Raw genomic sequence first — 20303 nt, 5'->3', positions numbered from 1 at the left:
AAGAACTCATTAAAGGTCTACAGCTAATTTCCTGTTATTGAAGGGCACGTTGTTTTGGGGCAGTAATACAGTGTTTTCTCTTTCTGAAAACCCCAATTACTGGGAAACACTCCAGACTACAGAGGTAATTAAAATAATAATGAGGAACAAAACTGATGCAGTAATGGAGAAAATTATTTCGTAAATTAAGAAATATGGACATTTTCAAATAAATCTGTGATGGTGTTCCGGAGTCAAATTAAGGTAATAAAACAAAAACAAAACCAGACCTCTGCAGTGGTTTAGCATGGAGACATGCAAACATTTGACCTGTGGAAACACAATCACAGTGCAACCCTTTACATGACTACACTCAGAAGCGAGTTCTGCTGAGAGTTGTATGTGTCCAGGATTGCAGACTGTTATTGAATAAAGCACCTTACGTATGTTCTTGCACCAAGGAACTCTTACCTTTGTGCCAGGTCTCTCCATATTCACCACCTCCTCTGATATTAGCCACGGCTAGAATGCCACCCAGGTGTCTTACAAAAATGAGTCTTGATACACTGCAAATATATATATATGCAAAGACAATTAATTTCAGCGCTTGGCCCATGATGCTCAAAATGTAGCTGGAGGAGGAATATGTTTCCATTCATAGAATCAAAGAAATGGAAGGGACCCTGGGAGTCAACTAGATCAACTACCTGCGATGCAGGAATCTCAACTAGATCGTGCAACTAGAACCTGGGACTTCCTGCATGCAAGGCAGGTGATCTGCCACTGAGTGGCAATGCCTCCATTTAGACAAGCAGCTGGATTAGAACCAAGCCACTTCCCACGGCATATTCTACAACGTCAGGGGCTCTGATGTATGGCCCAGGGTGCCAGAGATTTCTGCAGTGGTGAGGAAGGAAGACACAATACCTCCCTTGGGCCCTTGGACACCATCCAAGAGGTCAAAGGAATGCAGTCTTAAATGCTATTCAGTCTTCTTTGGACTCCTGAGTCCGACTAGTTTTCCAAAAAAGACAGGCCAGGTTAATTTAAAAAGCCAAAAGATGAGTGATATTGAGGGAACAGAACCTTTTACGCCATTTTAATTCACAGGATACTGCCTGCCAGTTAACGATCCCTTTTTGGCAGGAGGTATTTAGATGTTCTAGCTCGACTCTAGGAAACTGGTCTCTGTTTCTTCTTTTTCACCCAACTAATGGGCACAGTCAGTCCAACAGGAAGCTTGGCTGCACAAGATGTGTTTCTTTTTGGTAGTTATAAAGACTATACAAGCCAATTGGGGGCAGCGGTAGAGGGTGGGAGGAAGCCGTGTGACACCAGCAGAAGTCCTTGCATAAGCTTCTGCTGATGTAGCTGGTTAGCTGAATCTGGTCCAGAGTTTTTTGTTTTTTAAAAAGTGTGCATATTACTGTATCTGTATGTATATGTGTGGCCCTCAAAACAAAGGCTAGGGTGCCCTTTTGATGTTCTTGTTTTCCATTAGCCAGCAGCTCTATTTCCACACTGGCTTCCAGCCCTTAGTCCAGTTATGGGGAACGTTTGTTTGTCCAGATGTTGCTGAGCTACAACTCCCATCAGTCCCAAGTGAGCATGGTCAAAGGCCAAGCTTCCTCTCCCAGACTGCATTCTGGTCAAAGACACCACCTCCATTTGCCAGCATTCTACATCTACACTGAGCCAACCTGATAGTACTAAGACTGAAAGGTACAGGTGAGCTGCTAGTTAATGCTTCATGTGCCCAAAGTGACTAAGATCTTTGACTTTACAAACGTGGCTGCAAATAGTCTGCGACACAGCGATGCACACGAGAGACACTTACACACATGCAGCACACACTGTACTAAGATCACTGTGTGCACCAAGATGATTTTTTATCCTAAAGCTGAGCTCAGTGATAAAATGCAAAAGATTTGAAGCTTATATATTATGCAAGTGTTTTTTTGTTTTTTTTTAAAGTCCATTTAAGCAGGCATTTTTTGGTTCTCTGCTTCTGGAGTTATGACTCATTCATTTGGGCTTTATTGTCAGGTCACATCTGCAAGGTACATAGCTGAGTGACTGGCTGCTGAATAAAAGACATGACAGCAAAATATGGAGAAAGCCCTTGGGATGTTGAGAGGATAGTTTTCCCCTGGTCACCTGTTCTTGGAATCTTGCAAAGAGCGTGTTTTTATTTCAAGTGTTCTCTTCCATGGTATTGAGTACCTATGAGCCATCTGCCAGAAAACAGCCCCTTCTTCAAAGGCTGACCTCTTTTTTTTAGCTGCTAAGTGAACACAAGGATCTGGTGGAGGAACAGTCAAGGCCTGAAAACTTGAACTTTTGCATTAAAAAACTGTCCAAATTATCTACAAAGGGAACTTCATATCTGAACTTAGAATAAAACAAGTTAACTATAATAAGGCTTAAAAAAAGAAAGAATCAGAATTGTGTACAAACGCTGAAAATAGCAAAGCTTTAGGAGTAAATGGAAGTGAAATAAAGGGAAGAGAAGGGTAAGAATAACAGACAAGTAGTAGTTTTGCATAGACGTAACAGTGGCTCTTAATTCAAGTCAGTAGCAAGGGATTGTCTTTGCTAAACATCATTGACTGAGAGCATGGATCTTAAGGCATGGAAGGATTCAATAATTTCAACTTAAAGTCATCCCCATGGGAGATGTATAAGAACCTATTTGTGACATTTACAGCACTATTCTGCTAGCCTCCTGGGAATTTAAGTGAAGCTTTTCTCCATTTATTTTTTTATTTTCGAAATGTATACTTGATCTATGGCTCAAAGCAGTTCTCAGGGCAGTGCAGAGGTACTACTTAGGGCAGAGCAGGGTTGGCACCCTCTGCATTTGTCAGATTATTTCTCCTAAACACACAAAGATCATCTATGTAAGAAAAGGAGTGTCACCATTAGACTCATAGTTTGGTCATGACTTTCAAGCTAGCACAGAAACTCTGCCAGACGAAAAATAAGGACTATAGGCATGTTAAAGGAGAACTGCAGTGTGGTCAACAAAAATCTGAAAGCAGAAAAGAGCTGGTAAGAGGTGACAAAGCAGGTTGCTTAATTAGCAAATGATTACTCAGGTTTTGGGAACTCCCTTGACCTGGGTATTTCCACCGGGTTTAAGTTTCAGTATCAGTATCCATTAGCTGCAAATTCAGGCTAAAAAATACACCGAACAACTTTCTTAATATAAAATTACTGGCACTATTACTATTCTGACAAATCTTCATAAGCACCCCATCTCTGCTTACCTGTAGCTTGGTGTGATTGATATGTTGAAGCCACCATAACCATAAAGGAAAGCAGGATGAGACCCATCTAATTTGATTCCTTTTTTGTGGACAACAAACATTGGAATCTTAGTACCATCTTTGCTGGGGTAGAAAACCTGGGACAGAGAAAAAAATATATGTGTATCATTGGTACAGTCAGTCTGCTTGGATGGATCTTAGCCACAGGCAACCATTCTAATTTACAAAGGAAAAGTATGGGAAATAGAAATAAAGAACATTTTGATTGTTAGGAAGTTGAAGGATGCAAGAATTATAACACAAGACAAGAACTGCTAAATCAGACCACTGAGTCCAGCATTCTGTTACTGTGTCCAACCAGATGCCCTCAGCAATTTTTAAGTCACCCATTGGGGAAAAACAATGTTGTACGCCACTTTGGACACTGTTCAAAAAGTGGATACAAATCAATTAAATGAATGAATGAATGGAGCAGAGTGGGGGATGATAGTTCTCAGATTATATTCCTAAGAGATGCCAAAAGCTTGCTTGAACAAGTGTTTCTCTGAAATCCAAAACAAATGAGAACAAGGGAGGCAGGCTTCACTAAAGAACTGAGGCTCCCACTGTAAAGGCCCTGTTCCTAATTAGTATTAGTTCCTAGATGGTATTAGTTTATAGCAGGGGTGGGGAACCTATGACCAGATATTATTGGACAGCAACTTCCATCATTCTATACCATTGGTTCGGCTGGCTGGGAGTGATAGGAGTTGGAGTCCAATGACATTTGGGGGGCGGGCACAGATTCTGCTCCCCTGCTTTACAGGGAACTGATACCTAGACCAGAGGTTCTCCTGCTTATATTAATGAGCAATAGGATCACACATAGGAAGAGGTGCTTCCTAAAGCAGGCAAGATCCAGGCTATTTAGGGCTTTAAACCCAGCACCTTCAATTGCTAACTAAAATTTCCCAGCAATTAAGGAATAGAATGCAATATTCTTCTTCTTCTTCTCCTTCTCCTTCTTCTTCTTTAAATGCTTTATAAAAATACACACAGACAGCTTTGCTGAAATAAGCCACGCAGAAAACTAGGGGAGAGCTATTTTTGTAGCTAGCAGATAACTTCAAGAGGAATACGATCCCTCTCTCCCACGTGATATTTAGTGAGTATATTTATCACTGTGCCCACGGTTGGTAAAATCAAACACCACTACAGTGTCTTAAATTAGCTCCTGCTCAATCACAGCTACACCGGCGGGGGGGGGGGGGATTTCAAAAGATCAGAGTGGGGGCGGAGAAGGGAAATGGAACAAGGTTCCCAAAGCATCTATTATTTAGTTACACTGCATGCAACAGGTGACGACAAACTCTTCCAGCCCTGAAAGCAGCCTGCTTTAACAAGTCTTTCACAAGAATAAACACTTCCATAAATCAGCATCAAAGGCTTGCACAGCATAACAGCCTCCATGCATGCCTGTGATAGGAGCTATTGAATAAAACTGAGCCAGTGCCGGCAGCAGTACCAGAAAGTGGACATGGAGAAAGAGGAGGAATCAACCAACTAGTAGCCTCAAAGCAAAGCATTTTTTCACAATCATTTAATTCTTCACACAGCACATAGTTAAACTATGGAACTCGCTTCCACAGGAGGCAGGGAGGGCATCCAACCTGGCTGGCTCTGAAACAGGATTAGGCAAAATTATGGAGAGGGCTACTAGCCATGACAACTATTATCTGCCTCCACAGTAAGAGACAGTGATGCTTCAGAGGACCAGTTGCTGGAAACCTCAGGAGGGGAGACTGCTCTGGTGCTTAAATCGTGCTTGTGGGTTTTCTACAGGCACCTGGGTGGCCACTGTGAGAACAGGATGCTGGACTAGATGGGCCATTGACCCGATCCAGCAGGCTCTTCTTAGATTCTTAAAACCACCTTCCATGGCAAAAATTAGCAGATCTGTCCCCTATTAAGGATGCATCTTGTCTACATTCAATATGGGATAATCTCAGTTTCCTTGCACTGATCTGAATAATCTAGAAGCACCAGGGAAAAAGGGGTGTGAATTCAGCTCAAGTCAATGCTTTATACCTATCCTGTAGGACTCGGGTATATTGGATGCCCATTTGACCACGATGGACCCCCAAGGACTGTTTTACTGCTTTATCCCAATGAAAGAACAGGTGACCTAATGTTGCCAGCCTTGGTGCCAAACCTGCAGGTAAATACAGTGGTACCTCGGGTTAAGTCATTAATTCGTTCTGGAGGTCTGTTCTTAACCTGAAACTGTTCTTAACCTGAAGCATCACTTTAGCCTATGGGGCCTCCTGCTGCCGCTGCGCCACCAGAGCACGATTTCTGTTCTCATCCTGAAGCAAAGTTCTTAACCTGAAGCACTATTTCTGGGTTAGCGGAATCTGTAACCTGAAGCATATGTAACCTGAAGAGTATGTAACCTGGAATGTATGTAACCCGAGGTACCAATGTAAGGCTTCTATCAAGGGAGGCACATACCTAGATATGGTCAGAAAAGCTGTTACAGAAAATAGAAGAAGAATTATAAATAATCAATAAAGACTTCAGGTAAGTTTTTTTCCACTAGCCACCCATAGGGACGTGAAGCAGCAGTGTCATGCTGGTAAAAGAAAAGTGCCAGGAGTCTTTTTAAAAACTTCTAGCCCTTGTTAGTGAGCCTTGCAGTCGAGTAGCAAATGGTTGCTGGACAGAAACTCCCCAGGTGGCAGGAGAGAGGGGAAAAAGGTGCGGAAGAAAATATAATTTTCAAAAAAAAAAACCTGACAGAAATCCTGCAGTGAAGGCATAAAGTTTTTTTTTCATTGTTGCTTAACCAAGTAAGGAAAATAGTTTAATTCCCTCCACACAAATATCAAATGTCAAAAAGGTTTGATGCAAAGTGGGTTAATCAAAAGCTTTTGAAGGCAGCCCTTTTATTGCACTTCTATTATTTTTTAGTTTTTGCAGAGCACACTGAAGATCAGTGAGCATTCCTTCTACTTTTTGAAAAGGTGTCTCATTGAATGCATTACTAGGAAACCTGAGAAATTAAAGTCAGATCCCTTTCATTAAAGTAGCCCTTAATGCCAGAACACGCCATGATGCAGGCAATTATTGAAACAACAGTCGATAGCAAAGGGGAAAGTGTCAAAGGAGAACGATATAACTGACACACACAGAAGTCTTTGCAATATAAATAATGGATGTCGCTTAAACTGTGGCTTGGAATCTTGATCCCCTTCTTCCTCCCCACCCCAGTATCTTCTCACCTCTGACACTGAGTGCTCTTAACAGTTTCCCAGCTGGAAGCTACAACAATTGAATGAATGTGCTAATACCTTTTAGCATCTTCTCCATATCACAAGAGACCAACCAGCCTAGTAGTGTCAACCTTGGCTGCCAGTGACACTCCAAAGCCTCTTATGCAGAGATAATTCCTACCCCTCCTACCCGAAACATACTTATACAGTGGTACCTCGAGTTAAGTACTTAATTCATTCTGGAGGTCCATTATTAACCTGAAACTGTTCTTAACCTGAAGCACCACTTTAGCTAATGGGGCCTCCCGCTGCCACCGCGCGTTCTCATCCTGAAGCAAAGTTCTTAACCCGAGGTACTATTTCTGGGTTAGCAGAGTCTGTAACCTGAAGCGTATGTAACCCGAGGTTCCACTGTATTTCATACAAGCATGGAGCAAGTTAGTATGGGGCATCTGTAGCAGTGCCAGTTCCTCAGGTCAAAGTGGTCGAGTGGGCATGCATGCGGTAAAGATGTGATCACAAGCAAACTGGTCCCAAGGTGTTAAGGGCTTTATATACCAGTAGTAACACCTTGAACTTGGCCCAGTAGCAGACTGGCAACCAATGCAGGTATCTGAGCAGGGGTGTTAAATGCTGACAGGGTTTCACTCCTGTTAACAAACATGCTACAGCATTCTGCACTAACAGAAGCTTCCAGTTCAAGCACATCCAGTTGTGGTTTTGCTCTCCAGGAGCTTCTCCTTTAATTAGTTATGCTTAAAAAAAAAAAAGTCTCTTTAAATCACACTTTGTTTCAAGAACCATCACAATCTTTTTCTTGAAAAAGTGATTTTGTTGTCAGCCTATTTATTAGATTGTATAGTAGCTGCTGCCAAGAAGAACATCAGTCTATGACAATGGAGGCCACCTATGGCTTATGATCATTAATCTTAGGAGTGGGAAAGGGAAATAGGAGTTGTGTTGAGATTAATAACGACTTTTTTCTGCAGTCACCCTACTTTGTAAGTTTCATGAGAGATGCTTCAAGGACAAAGCAGTAACAATTAGCCTGAGAAAGGTGACTGACTCTGAATAACTCATAGGCACATTTCTCACAGCTCAAGTTAGTAAATTCCCCAGGTGAAACTGAAAGCAAACATCCCTGTAATAAAATTGCCCAGTGCTTTATACTAAAAAAAAACCTGCTCTGTACAAAAAAAAAAGGGGGGGGGAATGGCCACAAGCAAACAACGTCAGGCTGTAAGAAATGACAGGACAACAATAAAAATAATAACTTCCACCCTTGATCAAAGCTAATTCTACCGCAAAGTTGCAAAACTCATCCCATATTTCATTTAATTTTTCATGCTGAAACACTGGATGGGTATCCAAAAAAGCTGTCCCATTTGCAAAAGTACATCTGCTTATGCCACAGAACCCCCCCCCCCCTTTCTCTCCATTTATCCCCAAATATGCTCTGGATGGTTGTGGGGGAAGCCCAGAACAACTGTGGGGGGGCGGAAGTTCCATTGTGTAAACGGAAATCCTTGTAGTAATAGGACAACTTCACAGGATTCAAACCACTGGCAACACCATGAAATCTCTACACGTTTTAAACGTCCAGCTACAACTGAATGGGAGATCATCGCAGTTACATGTAAGAGGTGCTTTTGCAAAGAAATAACCTTTGAGTCCTGTAAGTTTTTATTTTATACGCTATGCATTCTACCATCTATATGAAGTCACTGGGTTATGTCATTCTGGGATTTGAAGCGAGGCCATCAGTATGCAGATGACATCCAGCTCTTATTTCTCCTTGTCATCAGAGTTAGGCAAAGCTGTGGTTTTTGCTGAACCAATGCCTGGATTTGGTTAGAGGCTGGATGAGCCAATAAACTTAAGCTGAATCCTGACAAGATGGAGGAAGTGCCCTGCCTAGTTCTGGAAAGCCCTAAACGCAGCCTTCCCCAACCTGAGGTTTTGGACTACAATTCCCATCAGCCTAAGAGAGAAGGCAGGCGGTACTCAAGATTCCTTAATTACAACATAGCGTCATTATTGTTTTACATTTTTTTGTGAACCATGTAGAGAACATAGTTGTCTATAGATGCCTACTCTTAAATTGAAGGCATTCTTAAGACATTCAATAAACTGTTTATGCACAGTACGATATAAGCATAAATAGAACTCTTTCAAGTACAGGATTATATTAACTATGCAGGGAACCGACATCTATAAACACTTTGTAAGCAGCTGGGACAAATGATTGGAACTTGAGTTGCTCTGCTAAACAAAAACTGTTACTTTCCAATTAAGATCTAATTTCAAAACCCAAAAAGCTTTTAATTTACTTTAACAGGCATAAATAACCCTTCTGAGCATATCACCTTTCTTTATTAAGGAAGCACTGTTATGCTAGATTCTAACGCTAATTTAATACTGTTTGTTGGACTGGCATAACACTACTGAACTCAGTTCAAAGAAGCCCATCTATAATTTATCTTCTCTTAAAGAAAGATCTCTAATGGGATTTGCAACGTAATACATTACTTCTGCCATCCAGAATGGAACCACACACCTTAACCCCAACCAAGACAAAGACCTTTTCGTTGACCAAATTATAATTGAGGACCCCATTTCTGCACTGCTCAGAGGTGTAGCTGTCCCAAGATGGCTCTTTCTGTCCCTCAAACTAGGGAAGAAGGTTATCTTTCCCTGGCTCCACATTTCCTAAAACTACTTTTAGATGGATTTTGATAATGTGTGTTAGTTTAAATGTGGCATCCAAGTTGTGAAAACCAATTCAAAAGAAACCCCTAACAACATACTACATTATGTCACTCAGACAAACCATACTGCCGAGGTGAAACTTTTTCTTCTAAAATTGAGAACCAAGGTGATATTCTAGCTACATTTACACCGATATGTTTTTGGTGCTGGTTTCAGAACAGTCTGGATTCACCCTCCTTCAATTCGCATGGAACAAAGTGAACTCACAGTGATGCGCTCAAGTTTTCAACTACTGAATTCTAATTCCAAGTACAAACTACTAATCATGTTCATAATAGTCAATGACATCATAACTCTAGCATCATTTTTTCAAGAGTTCTTTTCTGGCTCAGATTTTAATCCATGCTGGTGAGCATCTCACTCTACCCATCTCATTCCTGAATGTTGTCATGTCAGAATCCCAGGTACCTGGGAGCCTCACATACAATTTCCAGGGTTCCTTTGAAGGCTTAGGATGCAGTTAATCCTTTGGATTTGGCTTGCAGGGGAAGTGGAGGAGGAAGGGAGTCTAATTCTGAACTGAGGTGTATACACCCTCAGAGCGGATCCTCAGAGTAAGCAACAAGGCTTTCATTCCAGCTTATATAAAAAGACGTCATAGGGCAGGAATTGACAATATATGCCAAAACATCTGGAGGGTATCACAACTCCCATTAGCCTCAGTGAGCATAGTCAATTGTCAGGGATTATGGGAGTTGTAGCCCAAAATATATGGAGGGCACCACATGGGTTATCCTATGCCTAGAGCAATATTCCTAATTACCCAGATGCCCATCAACAAGTGTTTTGTTCTGCCACTTTTATGAAACATTTTGAACTGTCAAACAAAATAAATTGAGATCCACTTGCTAATGTAAGAGGAAATAATTCTTCTCTGTCTTGGGAATATGTGAAATAATGTGTTGATTGTTAACTCACAAAGGCAAGATCAATCTGTATTCATAGATCAATGTTTGTGTTAGCTGCAAAACTACAATTAAAAAGGATAAAAGTTTTACCCATGTTCCATTTCAGAAATGATACCGGAGGGGGAAGAAAGGACAAATAGACTTTATCCTTCCCATGAGTAAAGATGAACTCAATTACTTACAGTAAAAGTCAAAATACATCTTTATTCAGAGTACTTTAAAGACTGGAAAAGCTTTCATTTAAATTTCCATTAAAAAGCTTTTCCTGCGTAGTAAGCAATTTGTAGAGCAATAGGATCAATGGGTATGGATTGAAGCAGATCTCCTTCCATTCAGGACGGTCTTTTAACAAGCGGCATCTGAAGGTTTGGAATGAAGCCTCAGATTGCAACGTCCTCATCCATCAGTCAAGATTTCCACTACTCATTAGAAACAAGTTGGAAATTGGAAATACTACCCAAACTATCACGGCATATTGCATGCAGGTATGCAGCCCAACATTACCTGTTCACAAAAGTGCTCTGACATCTCATCTGCAATGCAGGATAAGCAGATTCATACTTTTAAAGCAGCACAGAAGAGTGAAGTTTGGTGGGTACAACTCCTTATGCAACAATAAGAGAAGCTGCACATGCAGATATTATCTGTATCCTCCATTTTATCTGGGCACCCCAGGCCTCAAGATGTTTGAAAAGAAAACCATGTTCAACAACAATTCATGAAGTGACCAGTCCGTCCTTACTTTCAATTTGGGCTGCAAGCCTCCAGGGGTTTTTACTGGCATTTGTTTTAAAACAATGGTCTTATTCGTACATAAGGGCAAGGAATGGTCCAAAACAAACCCGCAGCTCAACTGCATCCCTCTCTCCTACCTGTGCTGCACTGGGAAGAAGCAAACCAGTCATCTTCTTTTGCCTTATGTGCAGATGAGTGTTTATGCTTTGCTAGTCTCTAAACAAACCAGGAATGGAAGCCAAAGTGTCTTGTTTGCTTTATTGCTTGTGGTTTGAAGGAAACAAACCGCAAATGCCATTTGCCAAACCAGCACTCTGGTTCCTTTCCTACTGGCCTGGCAGTTGGCGCAGGGAGGAGAGGGGCGGGCAACAAGGAACAGCATGCATCAGTAAACTGCATGCTTAGAGTAAACCATCCATTTATGACTTACCATGGTTTATGCCTTATTGTTATGTGTGAACCAGTTCACTGGCACAGACATGGAAGTCGTAGCACTGCTTGAAGAAATATGAATAGGAAAACTACATTTACAGGTCTTGTCTATGAACACAGGTCTTCCCCAGAAAAAGGAACAAGCAACAGCAAGAAAAGAGTAGGCTAAGAAGCACTTAGATGACGGAATTGGGGAAGAAGAGAAAGAAAAAAAAACCACCAACCAATAAATTTTCTTCTAGAGAAAACTTTTTTCTTGTTCCTGTGCTAGCAAAACACTCAGCACACACTAAGAGGCAAAGCCTTCTGTATTTTTCACCAAGGCCAACAAGAGAAGATAACATCCCAACGGTTCCCAAATGGATGGAAGTAGCACTACGCTGAAAGTACTCACAATCTTTTTTCCTTTTTTGCACACATTTTCAGCATTGCTGAAAAGCATGCCTTCCTCTAGTGACTTACATTATTTTAGATTGCCCTCAGTTTCACTTGCCTCCCTCAGTGATGGCTAAATCTAATTGGCCGCACAGCATTATTAGAGTGCATAATCTCCAATGGATAGGATCATCCATAGGACTAATTAAGGCTGATTGGAGCAGCAGTAACAGCTTGGGAAAAAATTCTCTGAGGAAGTAGCTGAACTGGAGATATGATAGGCCAAGCAGGATTGAGAGGGGGGAAAGAGGTGAATTTTGGCAGAGAAAAACGTTTCTCACTATAACAATTAATTTTTACTTGAAAACTACCATATTTGGCAGAACTCCAGAGAGCAAGCCTGAGCATACAGGGCAGCAACCTAAACCTGCATTCATAATAACTATTACTAGAATTTGAGCCATATCTCAAAGGTAGAGCAACTGCTTTGCATGCAGAAGGTGAAGGTTCAAACACTAGCATTCTTCAGGTAGGACAGGGGAAGAACCACGTCTGAAATCTTTGTGAGCCACTTGCAGTCAATGTAGACAACGTAGGAGACATACACCAGTATAAGGCAGCTTCCTATGTAAAACCAGACCACTTGTTTGAGGGGGGCAACCAATAATTATAAGTTTATAAAAATAAATTAGCAGATGCCTATTACTTAAGGCTATAGGTAACCATTTCACTCTAAAAGGTACAGTTGAAACACCAACAGAAAACAATTTAATACTAATACTAATACTAATACTAATAATAATACTTTTATTATTTGTATTCATGCCCCAGCCACTCTGGGCAGCTCCCAACAGAATATTAACTTCCTAAAGAACAGAGCAAGGCACAGCTCTTCTGAAATACGAATATTTTCAGTCATCTTAAGGGTGATGCTCATTAGCAAGATTGCAGAACCACTGAACATGCCAATTTTGAATCCCAGTAGACCATTTATTTGGAAAGATACTAGGAAAAAGAACCCTCAATATATTCTCCCTTAAAAATTGTGATCTGAATCTCTTATTTCCCCCCATAAGGGCAATCAGGAACTTGGTTAGTACATTTTTTTTAATGGAAAAAAGATTTTCATTTTAAAAAAGTTTGCACATTTAATACTCACAAAGTGTCACACCAGTAAGGATAGCATGATCCAAGAATGGTGTGGGAAGATAATTGTGAAGAAATTTCTCTTACAAACTGCCAATTAAATTCAGTTCTGACTCATCCTCAACCTTGTCAAGATTACCACATCTGTACCTGATACAATTCTGTGTAAGGGGCAAAGATTATTTTAATCTTGTTTCTACTCCTGAATAAACAAATATTCCAGTCTACATTGTTAAATGTAGTAAGAAAGGAGCGATACTAAGTTCACTATACAACCCAGACCTTTCAGAGGGTTTCCCATAGGCATCTGGTTTACCACTGTGAGAACAGAATGCTAGATCAGATGGGCCTTTGGTTTGATCTAGCAGGTCTCTGGTATTCTTATATTTTCACAATATGGCCCTTAATCTATGCTATTCCTTAGAATACACTGTCATGCAACTTTCCTTTAAATAGAAGTTCACAACTGCCCAGACAATTCCTGGAGCCTATCATTTTGTATCTGTTTAACTGGCATTAAGAGCAATTGAACTGGTCTCAACCACACCGTTTCAGCACCTGTAATCTTGGCCTGCCAAAATAAATGTACTGAATTCTGAACTGGAACAGCTGGAGGTGTAATCTATGATGAAATATCACTCTAGGGTATAAATATGATGAGCACAGGGCTCATCACAAGGGCTGAAAATGCATAGCTTTTACCTAAAGAAACGTATGAATGATTTACAATACCCAAACAGGAAAGCTCAATTAAACAGAACTGCGCGAACTTGTCTCTGTCCCTACATAAACTTAAGGAGGAAAACAGTGTTAATAATGGGGAGTAGGGGACTAGTATTCAAAGGCCTGGCTGGCTTGTCTCTTTAAGCCACATTTAAGCTTAACAGTAGTTAAAAGGAGAACATGGTTTGGCTTAGCATTACAGCTGAACTCAGGTTCATGGTTTGTTGCTCAAAAAACAACACAAACCGCCCCCGTCCCCGTCCCCCCACAACTGGCAATGCATGCAAAATCTTCTGCAAAACACTTTGCAGGACCCAATGATCAGAATAGCCCCTTGCAAAGTGAGGCCAAACCGTCAGCTAACTTGGATCTTGCAAAGTGATTTTGGGCATTTCAAGACCCAAATATCAGTTCATTGTCGGTGCTTTGAATGTTGGTTGGATTTGTGACATAAAGTGATTTGACAGGTGGACGGACACACCCAACAGTCGAATCTGGTTTACTGGGGATGCTCCACTGTTTATATCTAGCTCCCCATCGCTGCCACAGCAGGTAAAGCCAAACAGCTGTCTCAGTTGCTTTCTTCTATCTACCCAGATGAAAGAATAAAAACATCAACAACCAACCAACCAACCACCACCCAGCCACAAAATCCAATCGTATTTGAGAATAATTTGTTCAAATTATACATTTGTGTTTAATCTACTCTCAGTGCTTTATGGAAGAGTGATGCCAATTCTGTACACGCATACACATATTCAAAGATTTTCTGAGCGTTCAAATAACAGACATCAACATCAAACAGAATCACAGTACATCTTTTAATCTTTACTAATATATGCCATGCTAGCAATGATGGGCTTAATTGTGCTTATCAGAAATACTATGTCTCAATAATACTGTGTGTTCTAGCAACATGAGTATATTGTTAGTCCTATTAGAGATACCTCGTTTAATGTACTGAAAACAGCCTAGCCATAAAAATGTTGACATTGCACATCAGTGATGACTTTAAAGCTTCAGTCAAAAAGACAGAACTATTGGTTCCTTTTTAAAAACAAATCTCAAAGAACTGATGTTGAATTCTTCAAACGTTTGCGTAGTTTTAACACTGGAACTTGAGGCAAGTACAGAAATGATTTTAGATTCTACAAACATTTTCCACCTAAAATTCCCATTAGCTTTTCCTCCCACTGAAACACTTTAATTACACGGGTATTTGAATTCAATTACTGTCATCTCACTGAATGTAGGAACACTGTATACTTATTAAGGTTACACACCGATGTCCTTTTTACAAAAACACAAGATGGGTCACAAATGTGCATGTACACAGTATGCTTGTATTAAGGAACAATGGTGGCACCTTTGATAATCTCTCTTGCCCATCTGTCTGCAGTGGAATCATAAGATGGGTGGCTGCAGTCTCTCCGTCCCTGACCTAGTCCAGCACCCCATTCTCACAGTACCCAACCAGGTGCTTCCAGACAAGCTCACAAATAGACATGGAGGCAAGGCCCTCTTCCCACTGTCTCCTTTCTCCCCTCCAGCAAAGAGCAGTCAATGGCGTGTGGCATCATGAAGGTTCTTTTCAGCCATCATGGCTGAGAGCCACTGACAAGTGGAACTTGCATGAAAATGTTGCTATGGATTCTCATTCTAACATAATTTCACCTCTGCAAGGATTCAGCCAGTAAGCCTTCTCCTAAGAGCTGAAGAAGGAACTGTGGGGCGCAGAGAAAGATGGGCAGCCTAATTTCCCTGGGTGGGCAATTGACTCCAATTGGGGAGGGGGGTAGTGAGAATTTCAGGTGGAGGGCAACAGAAGGACGTTAATAACCGAAAAAAGAGGGGATGGTACCCATACTGTTACGCTAGCACAATGACTTTTCAGCTACACCATGTAACTTCCTGACCTCCTTCTCTCCCTGCAGGCGTTATGTCTCTGCCCCATCTACTCCAGAGAGTTGGGGAAGCTCCTAGAGCAGATTTAGGGGTGTCACAGGAAGAGTGAGGAAGTTACACTGCACAGCTTAAAAGCTGCTGCAGCAGCCTAACTGTTCAGTTGGATACTGCCCTGTGTCAGGAAGTGAACAGAAGGAAGGAGCAGTCCAAGCTGCTGGGGAAGGTGGAAACAGAAAGCAGGCTCAGGGTCCCTCTGGCACTGTTGAAATTCCAAGTAAATGCTTCAAATTCAGTACCTGTTCTCAAGGAGTCTCACCAGATTCCCTTTTAAGTCACTATAATTGGCTAGGGACACTTGAGATTAAACTCTTAGGATAGTAAAGCATGACTCATAGCAAACACCAGCTACTGTTATTAACACCACAGAATCACAAAGTATGGACTTTAGGGTGTCTGCCCAGGTGGCACATTCATTTTCACAGGGTACTGTCACCATCAGCATGAGATCAAAATGTCCTGTCAATTAATGGGCTCCATCCTGTAACTATACTTGTAAGGGTGCAAAATCGACCAAAAGGTAAATTCAAATCAATTGTAACCAACAGCAACTCTTGTCAGCCTTTTACAGCAGTTGATTAGAATCTGTAAGAAAGGATCACTGCTCTTTACTCACCTGAACTGTTTGGTAAGCTGAAGGATCAAATCCTTTCACTGTGACCTCTCGGAAAACTCTTGGCTCCAGTTCTTCTTTGGTCAGATCACAGTGGTAGATAATACCTGAAAACGTGATTCAAGTTGGTCACTCACTGATTTAGTGCCTCTTCAATGAACAGAATTCACAAGAGTCTGTAGCCATTATTGGTATACCAACGAACAGGCTGTATAAGCAATCAAGCATCACCCTACAATACTCACGTGTGTGTGTTTGTGTGCACGTGTGTGCACGCACGCATGCACACGCGCGCGCACACACACACACATATGAAGCTTTGAAAATACAATTGAATAATAATTTATCAAGGCTTAACTTTTTAGCTGAGGCAAAGTCTTTCCCCGTGGACCTAGTTGATGAATTCTGCTAGAAATCTTGCATTTCAAAAAGTAGCTCAAATTTTCCTTTCTTTCTTTATAATTAAATGGTAGTTGAAACACTCGTCTCCCCTCTAGAAAGCCCCAAGGCGTTCTGGCTTTTGCATAAGATGCACTTAGGAATCAACACTTTGTATCCTCACCATCAAGTAATATCACCTTTAATCTTCCTTGGCCTCATATAACGAAAGGCTTTGAAATGGGATGCTATGTTTTTAATGACATACCCTGCAAAAAGTGAGTACAGCACACCTTTGAAATTTCCTGATATGCCATTAAATGTACACTCAGTTGTGACCTTTCATCTTGCTGTAGAATTCTCAGATGACTGATCTTTCCCTGCTCAGCCCTCCAAACTAAGTCAAGATTTTCCTATTTCCTACAACATAGTGAAGCATTAGCTATGGTTTATGTGGTCTGTGAACACAGCTGGTATCTACTCTTTGTGTTTAATTGCCCAAACAGTGATATGTCACATAGTGAATAAGCTGCCTTTTTATTTTTATTTTGTTCTGAACACAAAACTGGGCAGAGTATATTGTGCTACACATATGACAGAACTGCTCATCAAAATAGTGTCTGACACACAGTCAGCTCCGATTCAGCAGGCTTTTCAATTGCCAAAGTTTAACAGTAAGTTCAAAGCAATGTACGGGGATCCAGCAAAGACACAGATTGTTAGGGATCAAAAATGCCTTGCTACGTTTTTGCATACTTTGGGGGGGGGGGGATTATGCACTGCAAATGTAATCCTGGGCTCCTATTCTTCCTTTTTTAGTAATTTCTAAACTTGCTGTACATGGACATTTCTCCTTGAAATAAATTCCATTTGCTCACAAGGCTCTCACAGTCGAATGTACTTAATACTTGTCTGCATAAAGCGAGCTTTACATGAAGAAAGAATGATAAAAAATACTCTTTTAAAGTAAGGCCAACTTTGTAATTGCTTTCCTTATTAATGGCCCTTCCTTAAATCACAAACAAATGAAGAGTAAACTAACCATTTCAACAAGGGCGTTCTACCACTTACAATGGTTAGAGTGTTGGACTGTGGTCTGAGAGACCAGGTTTGAATCCCCGCTCAGCCATGAAGCTCACTGGGTGGTTTGGGGCCAGTCACTATCTCTTAGTCTAAGCTACCTCACAGGATTGTTGTGAGGATGAAATGGGGAGGAAGAGAACCATGTACACTACCTTGAGATCCTTGGAATATAAAGGGGGGTAAATAAAAATAAATAAATGAATTTAGATTCCTAACCCACATTTCCTGAGGGGCCTGAGGAGGGTATCCCCACAAGCAATATGCCATCCACCCCAGACCTACTTCATCTAGCTTCTCCAGTCTGTAGCTTCGCAAACTGCCCTGGAAACATGATGGATGGGTGGCATAAAAAAATACTTCCATTCTCATACAGTTGAGGAGGGAAGGGTCACAGAAAGTGGGAAACAAGAGAACAACTAACTTAGGACATTACTAGGTGCAGAATACTCAATGGCTGTTTCAGTTTCCATCTTGGAGAGGAAAGAATGGGAGTGCTGATAGTTGGGAAAGATAGACAGCCAATAATGAATTATTATGTGCAATCAGTTGTGTTGTTAAGTCCTAGATCACATATCCACCTCCCCCTGCACCTTTCCCCCTTTAACATCACAATATAACCTACTTTTTACTTTCTTTATAGGGTGTGCTGCAAGGTATGATCCCAGGGTAGACCCCAACCACTTTCTCCCAAGGGAATGTGGCCCTAGACCCTGAAATGGGCACCCACCTTTGTCTAAAAGACCATAATTAAGGAAAACTGGCTTTCAACTAATATCTTGTTGCTAATACAGTTCCTTTCTTGCAGTTACATTTCTCACTGCTGCAGTGATTTTCACACAGCCTCATTTGTGTGTTGATGTATTTTGATTTTATGATGCTTCCTTAACTCTGAGGATTTTGCTAGCGTCTGTCTGGCTTTCTTGAGGGGGGGGGAGGGCTGAGTATCAAGGGGTGATAAGGAACAAGAGGTATTCACAGTTAACAAGAGCTGCTGGTAGTCAGCATCTTGCAAGACACCAGGCTGGAACCAGAATGTCAGAGCCCCGGCTCTGCAAACGTTCAAAGCAGTTTACTGACAAATGTTCAAAAATACAACGTTGGCAGCACAAGCCATCATTCTATAAAACAACAGAAGACACCGTAACACTTCTGCAAGTGTTGAAACACACGGCTACAAGAAGTGCAAAGCAGACACTGAGTGCAAGAAAGAAGATGTTTAAATGTTGCTGGCACAACTGCAGTCAGCTAAGAGCAGCTTCCTGACTTCTTTCCTCTCTTTTCCTTCCCACCCCCTATCTGAAGGAGACCAGAAATGGAACCACAACTTGAGGCTATCAAGAGGAAACAAATTTGTTGTCCAACCAATTCAGGAGACTGAAGAAGAATGCAATTTTCAAGCTTGTCTGCTCAGATGTCCTTGACACAAGAACTAATCTGTAAATTACAGTGTTAAAAGAACAAAGTCAATGCACTGATCCTACTACTGGGCTTTGAAAACACAAAGTAAGCTTTCTTGCTAAAAAGCCATGGTCCTTTAAAATCTATGCTGATAAAGCCACATGGGAACAGACTGCATGCTGGACTAGATGGGTCACTGGGTCTTTTCTTATGTCAACATCTTCCAGCTTATTAATGTGGCCACTGCCACGATTGTTTACAAAAGCCTAGTGCAAGGTATTATGGCTACCTATGAAGTGAATACTGGAGAAAGAGCCCCTTTATCCATTTATGTAGCATCTTTTGTATAGGCAGTAGTTTCACAATAACTGCCCTCAGAGCTGTTTGGAGTCAGCCACTTAATTCTTTACAAATGGACAACCATTTATATAGTGAGCAGTGTGGTGTTATACAACCTTATCTGAAATGTACTCCTTCGAGCTGCTCGTCTGAATGGTGGGAAACTGCTTGTTTAAATTGTTCTACATGCACACACAAAGGTCTCTCTGCATACAGAAAGTATAACAGCAGGAGGAAATATTGAACCCTTCTCCATGGCATGCTATGTGCAGAGAGGCTTGTATTTTTTAGCCAGGGAGCCATTTGAACTTGGAATATCCCACCCACAGGAAGAAACAGTATTGTCTAAAAATCAAAACTTCATCTTATCATTTGACTGACTTTATCAACAAGTCCAATGACCACATCACTTCCTTACATCAAAATACCTCCTTCTTCACAAAATGTAAATAAGCAGGTTTTAGAATCAGTTAAGTTCCCTCACTACCTTTTGCTTTTCTCTATATTGAAAATTAATATGGTAAACTAATTACAGGATTTAAAAAGAAGCATTAACTAATCACCATGAATAAAGCTTTTCAGAAAGCTATGAAAAATAAAGATTGCACAAGGCACTAATTGGCAAACTGTTTATGAAGATGGTAACTGGTCCCCAATAAACACCGAGCACAAATCATTGGTGGTTTAGACTTTATAGACAGTCATCCCTGATGCAACACTCAAGAGGCACACAAACTGTTTCCATTGTTATCGTTCTATTGTCAAAATTGTTATTTTTCAAAAGCCAGATTTCCATATGGTCGAATAAGAATCTTACAGTTGAATATGGGATTGATTTAATCTGCACAATAGGCTGAATGAGAGCACCACTTAAGTACAGGTCCTTTCAACATATCATTCAGTATATATATATATCTCAATATATCATTCAGTAAAAAGCAGG

At 41.0% G+C, this 20303-nt stretch overlaps 1 protein-coding gene across 1 annotated transcript in view; it reads right to left on the bottom strand.

Annotated features, from left to right (window-relative positions):
* The window catches only part of PREP (prolyl endopeptidase), a 59077-nt gene that overhangs the window by 6475 nt on the left and 32299 nt on the right, over nt 1-20303 (bottom strand). The window contains exons 10-12 of the mRNA XM_083435248.1: nt 16166-16269; nt 3249-3385; nt 451-545 (exon numbers count right to left, since the gene is read on the bottom strand). Coding sequence (XP_083291374.1) covers nt 451-545; nt 3249-3385; nt 16166-16269 — 336 coding nt within the window. The remainder of the gene's footprint in view (nt 1-450; nt 546-3248; nt 3386-16165; nt 16270-20303) is intronic.

The sequence above is a fragment of the Podarcis tiliguerta genome (assembly GCF_965153285.1).
Source record: "Podarcis tiliguerta genome assembly, chromosome: 3".
Lineage (NCBI taxonomy): Eukaryota > Metazoa > Chordata > Lepidosauria > Squamata > Lacertidae > Podarcis > Podarcis tiliguerta.
The sequence above is the reverse complement of the archived record's forward strand: the minus strand, read 5'-3'. Positions and strand labels throughout refer to the sequence as shown.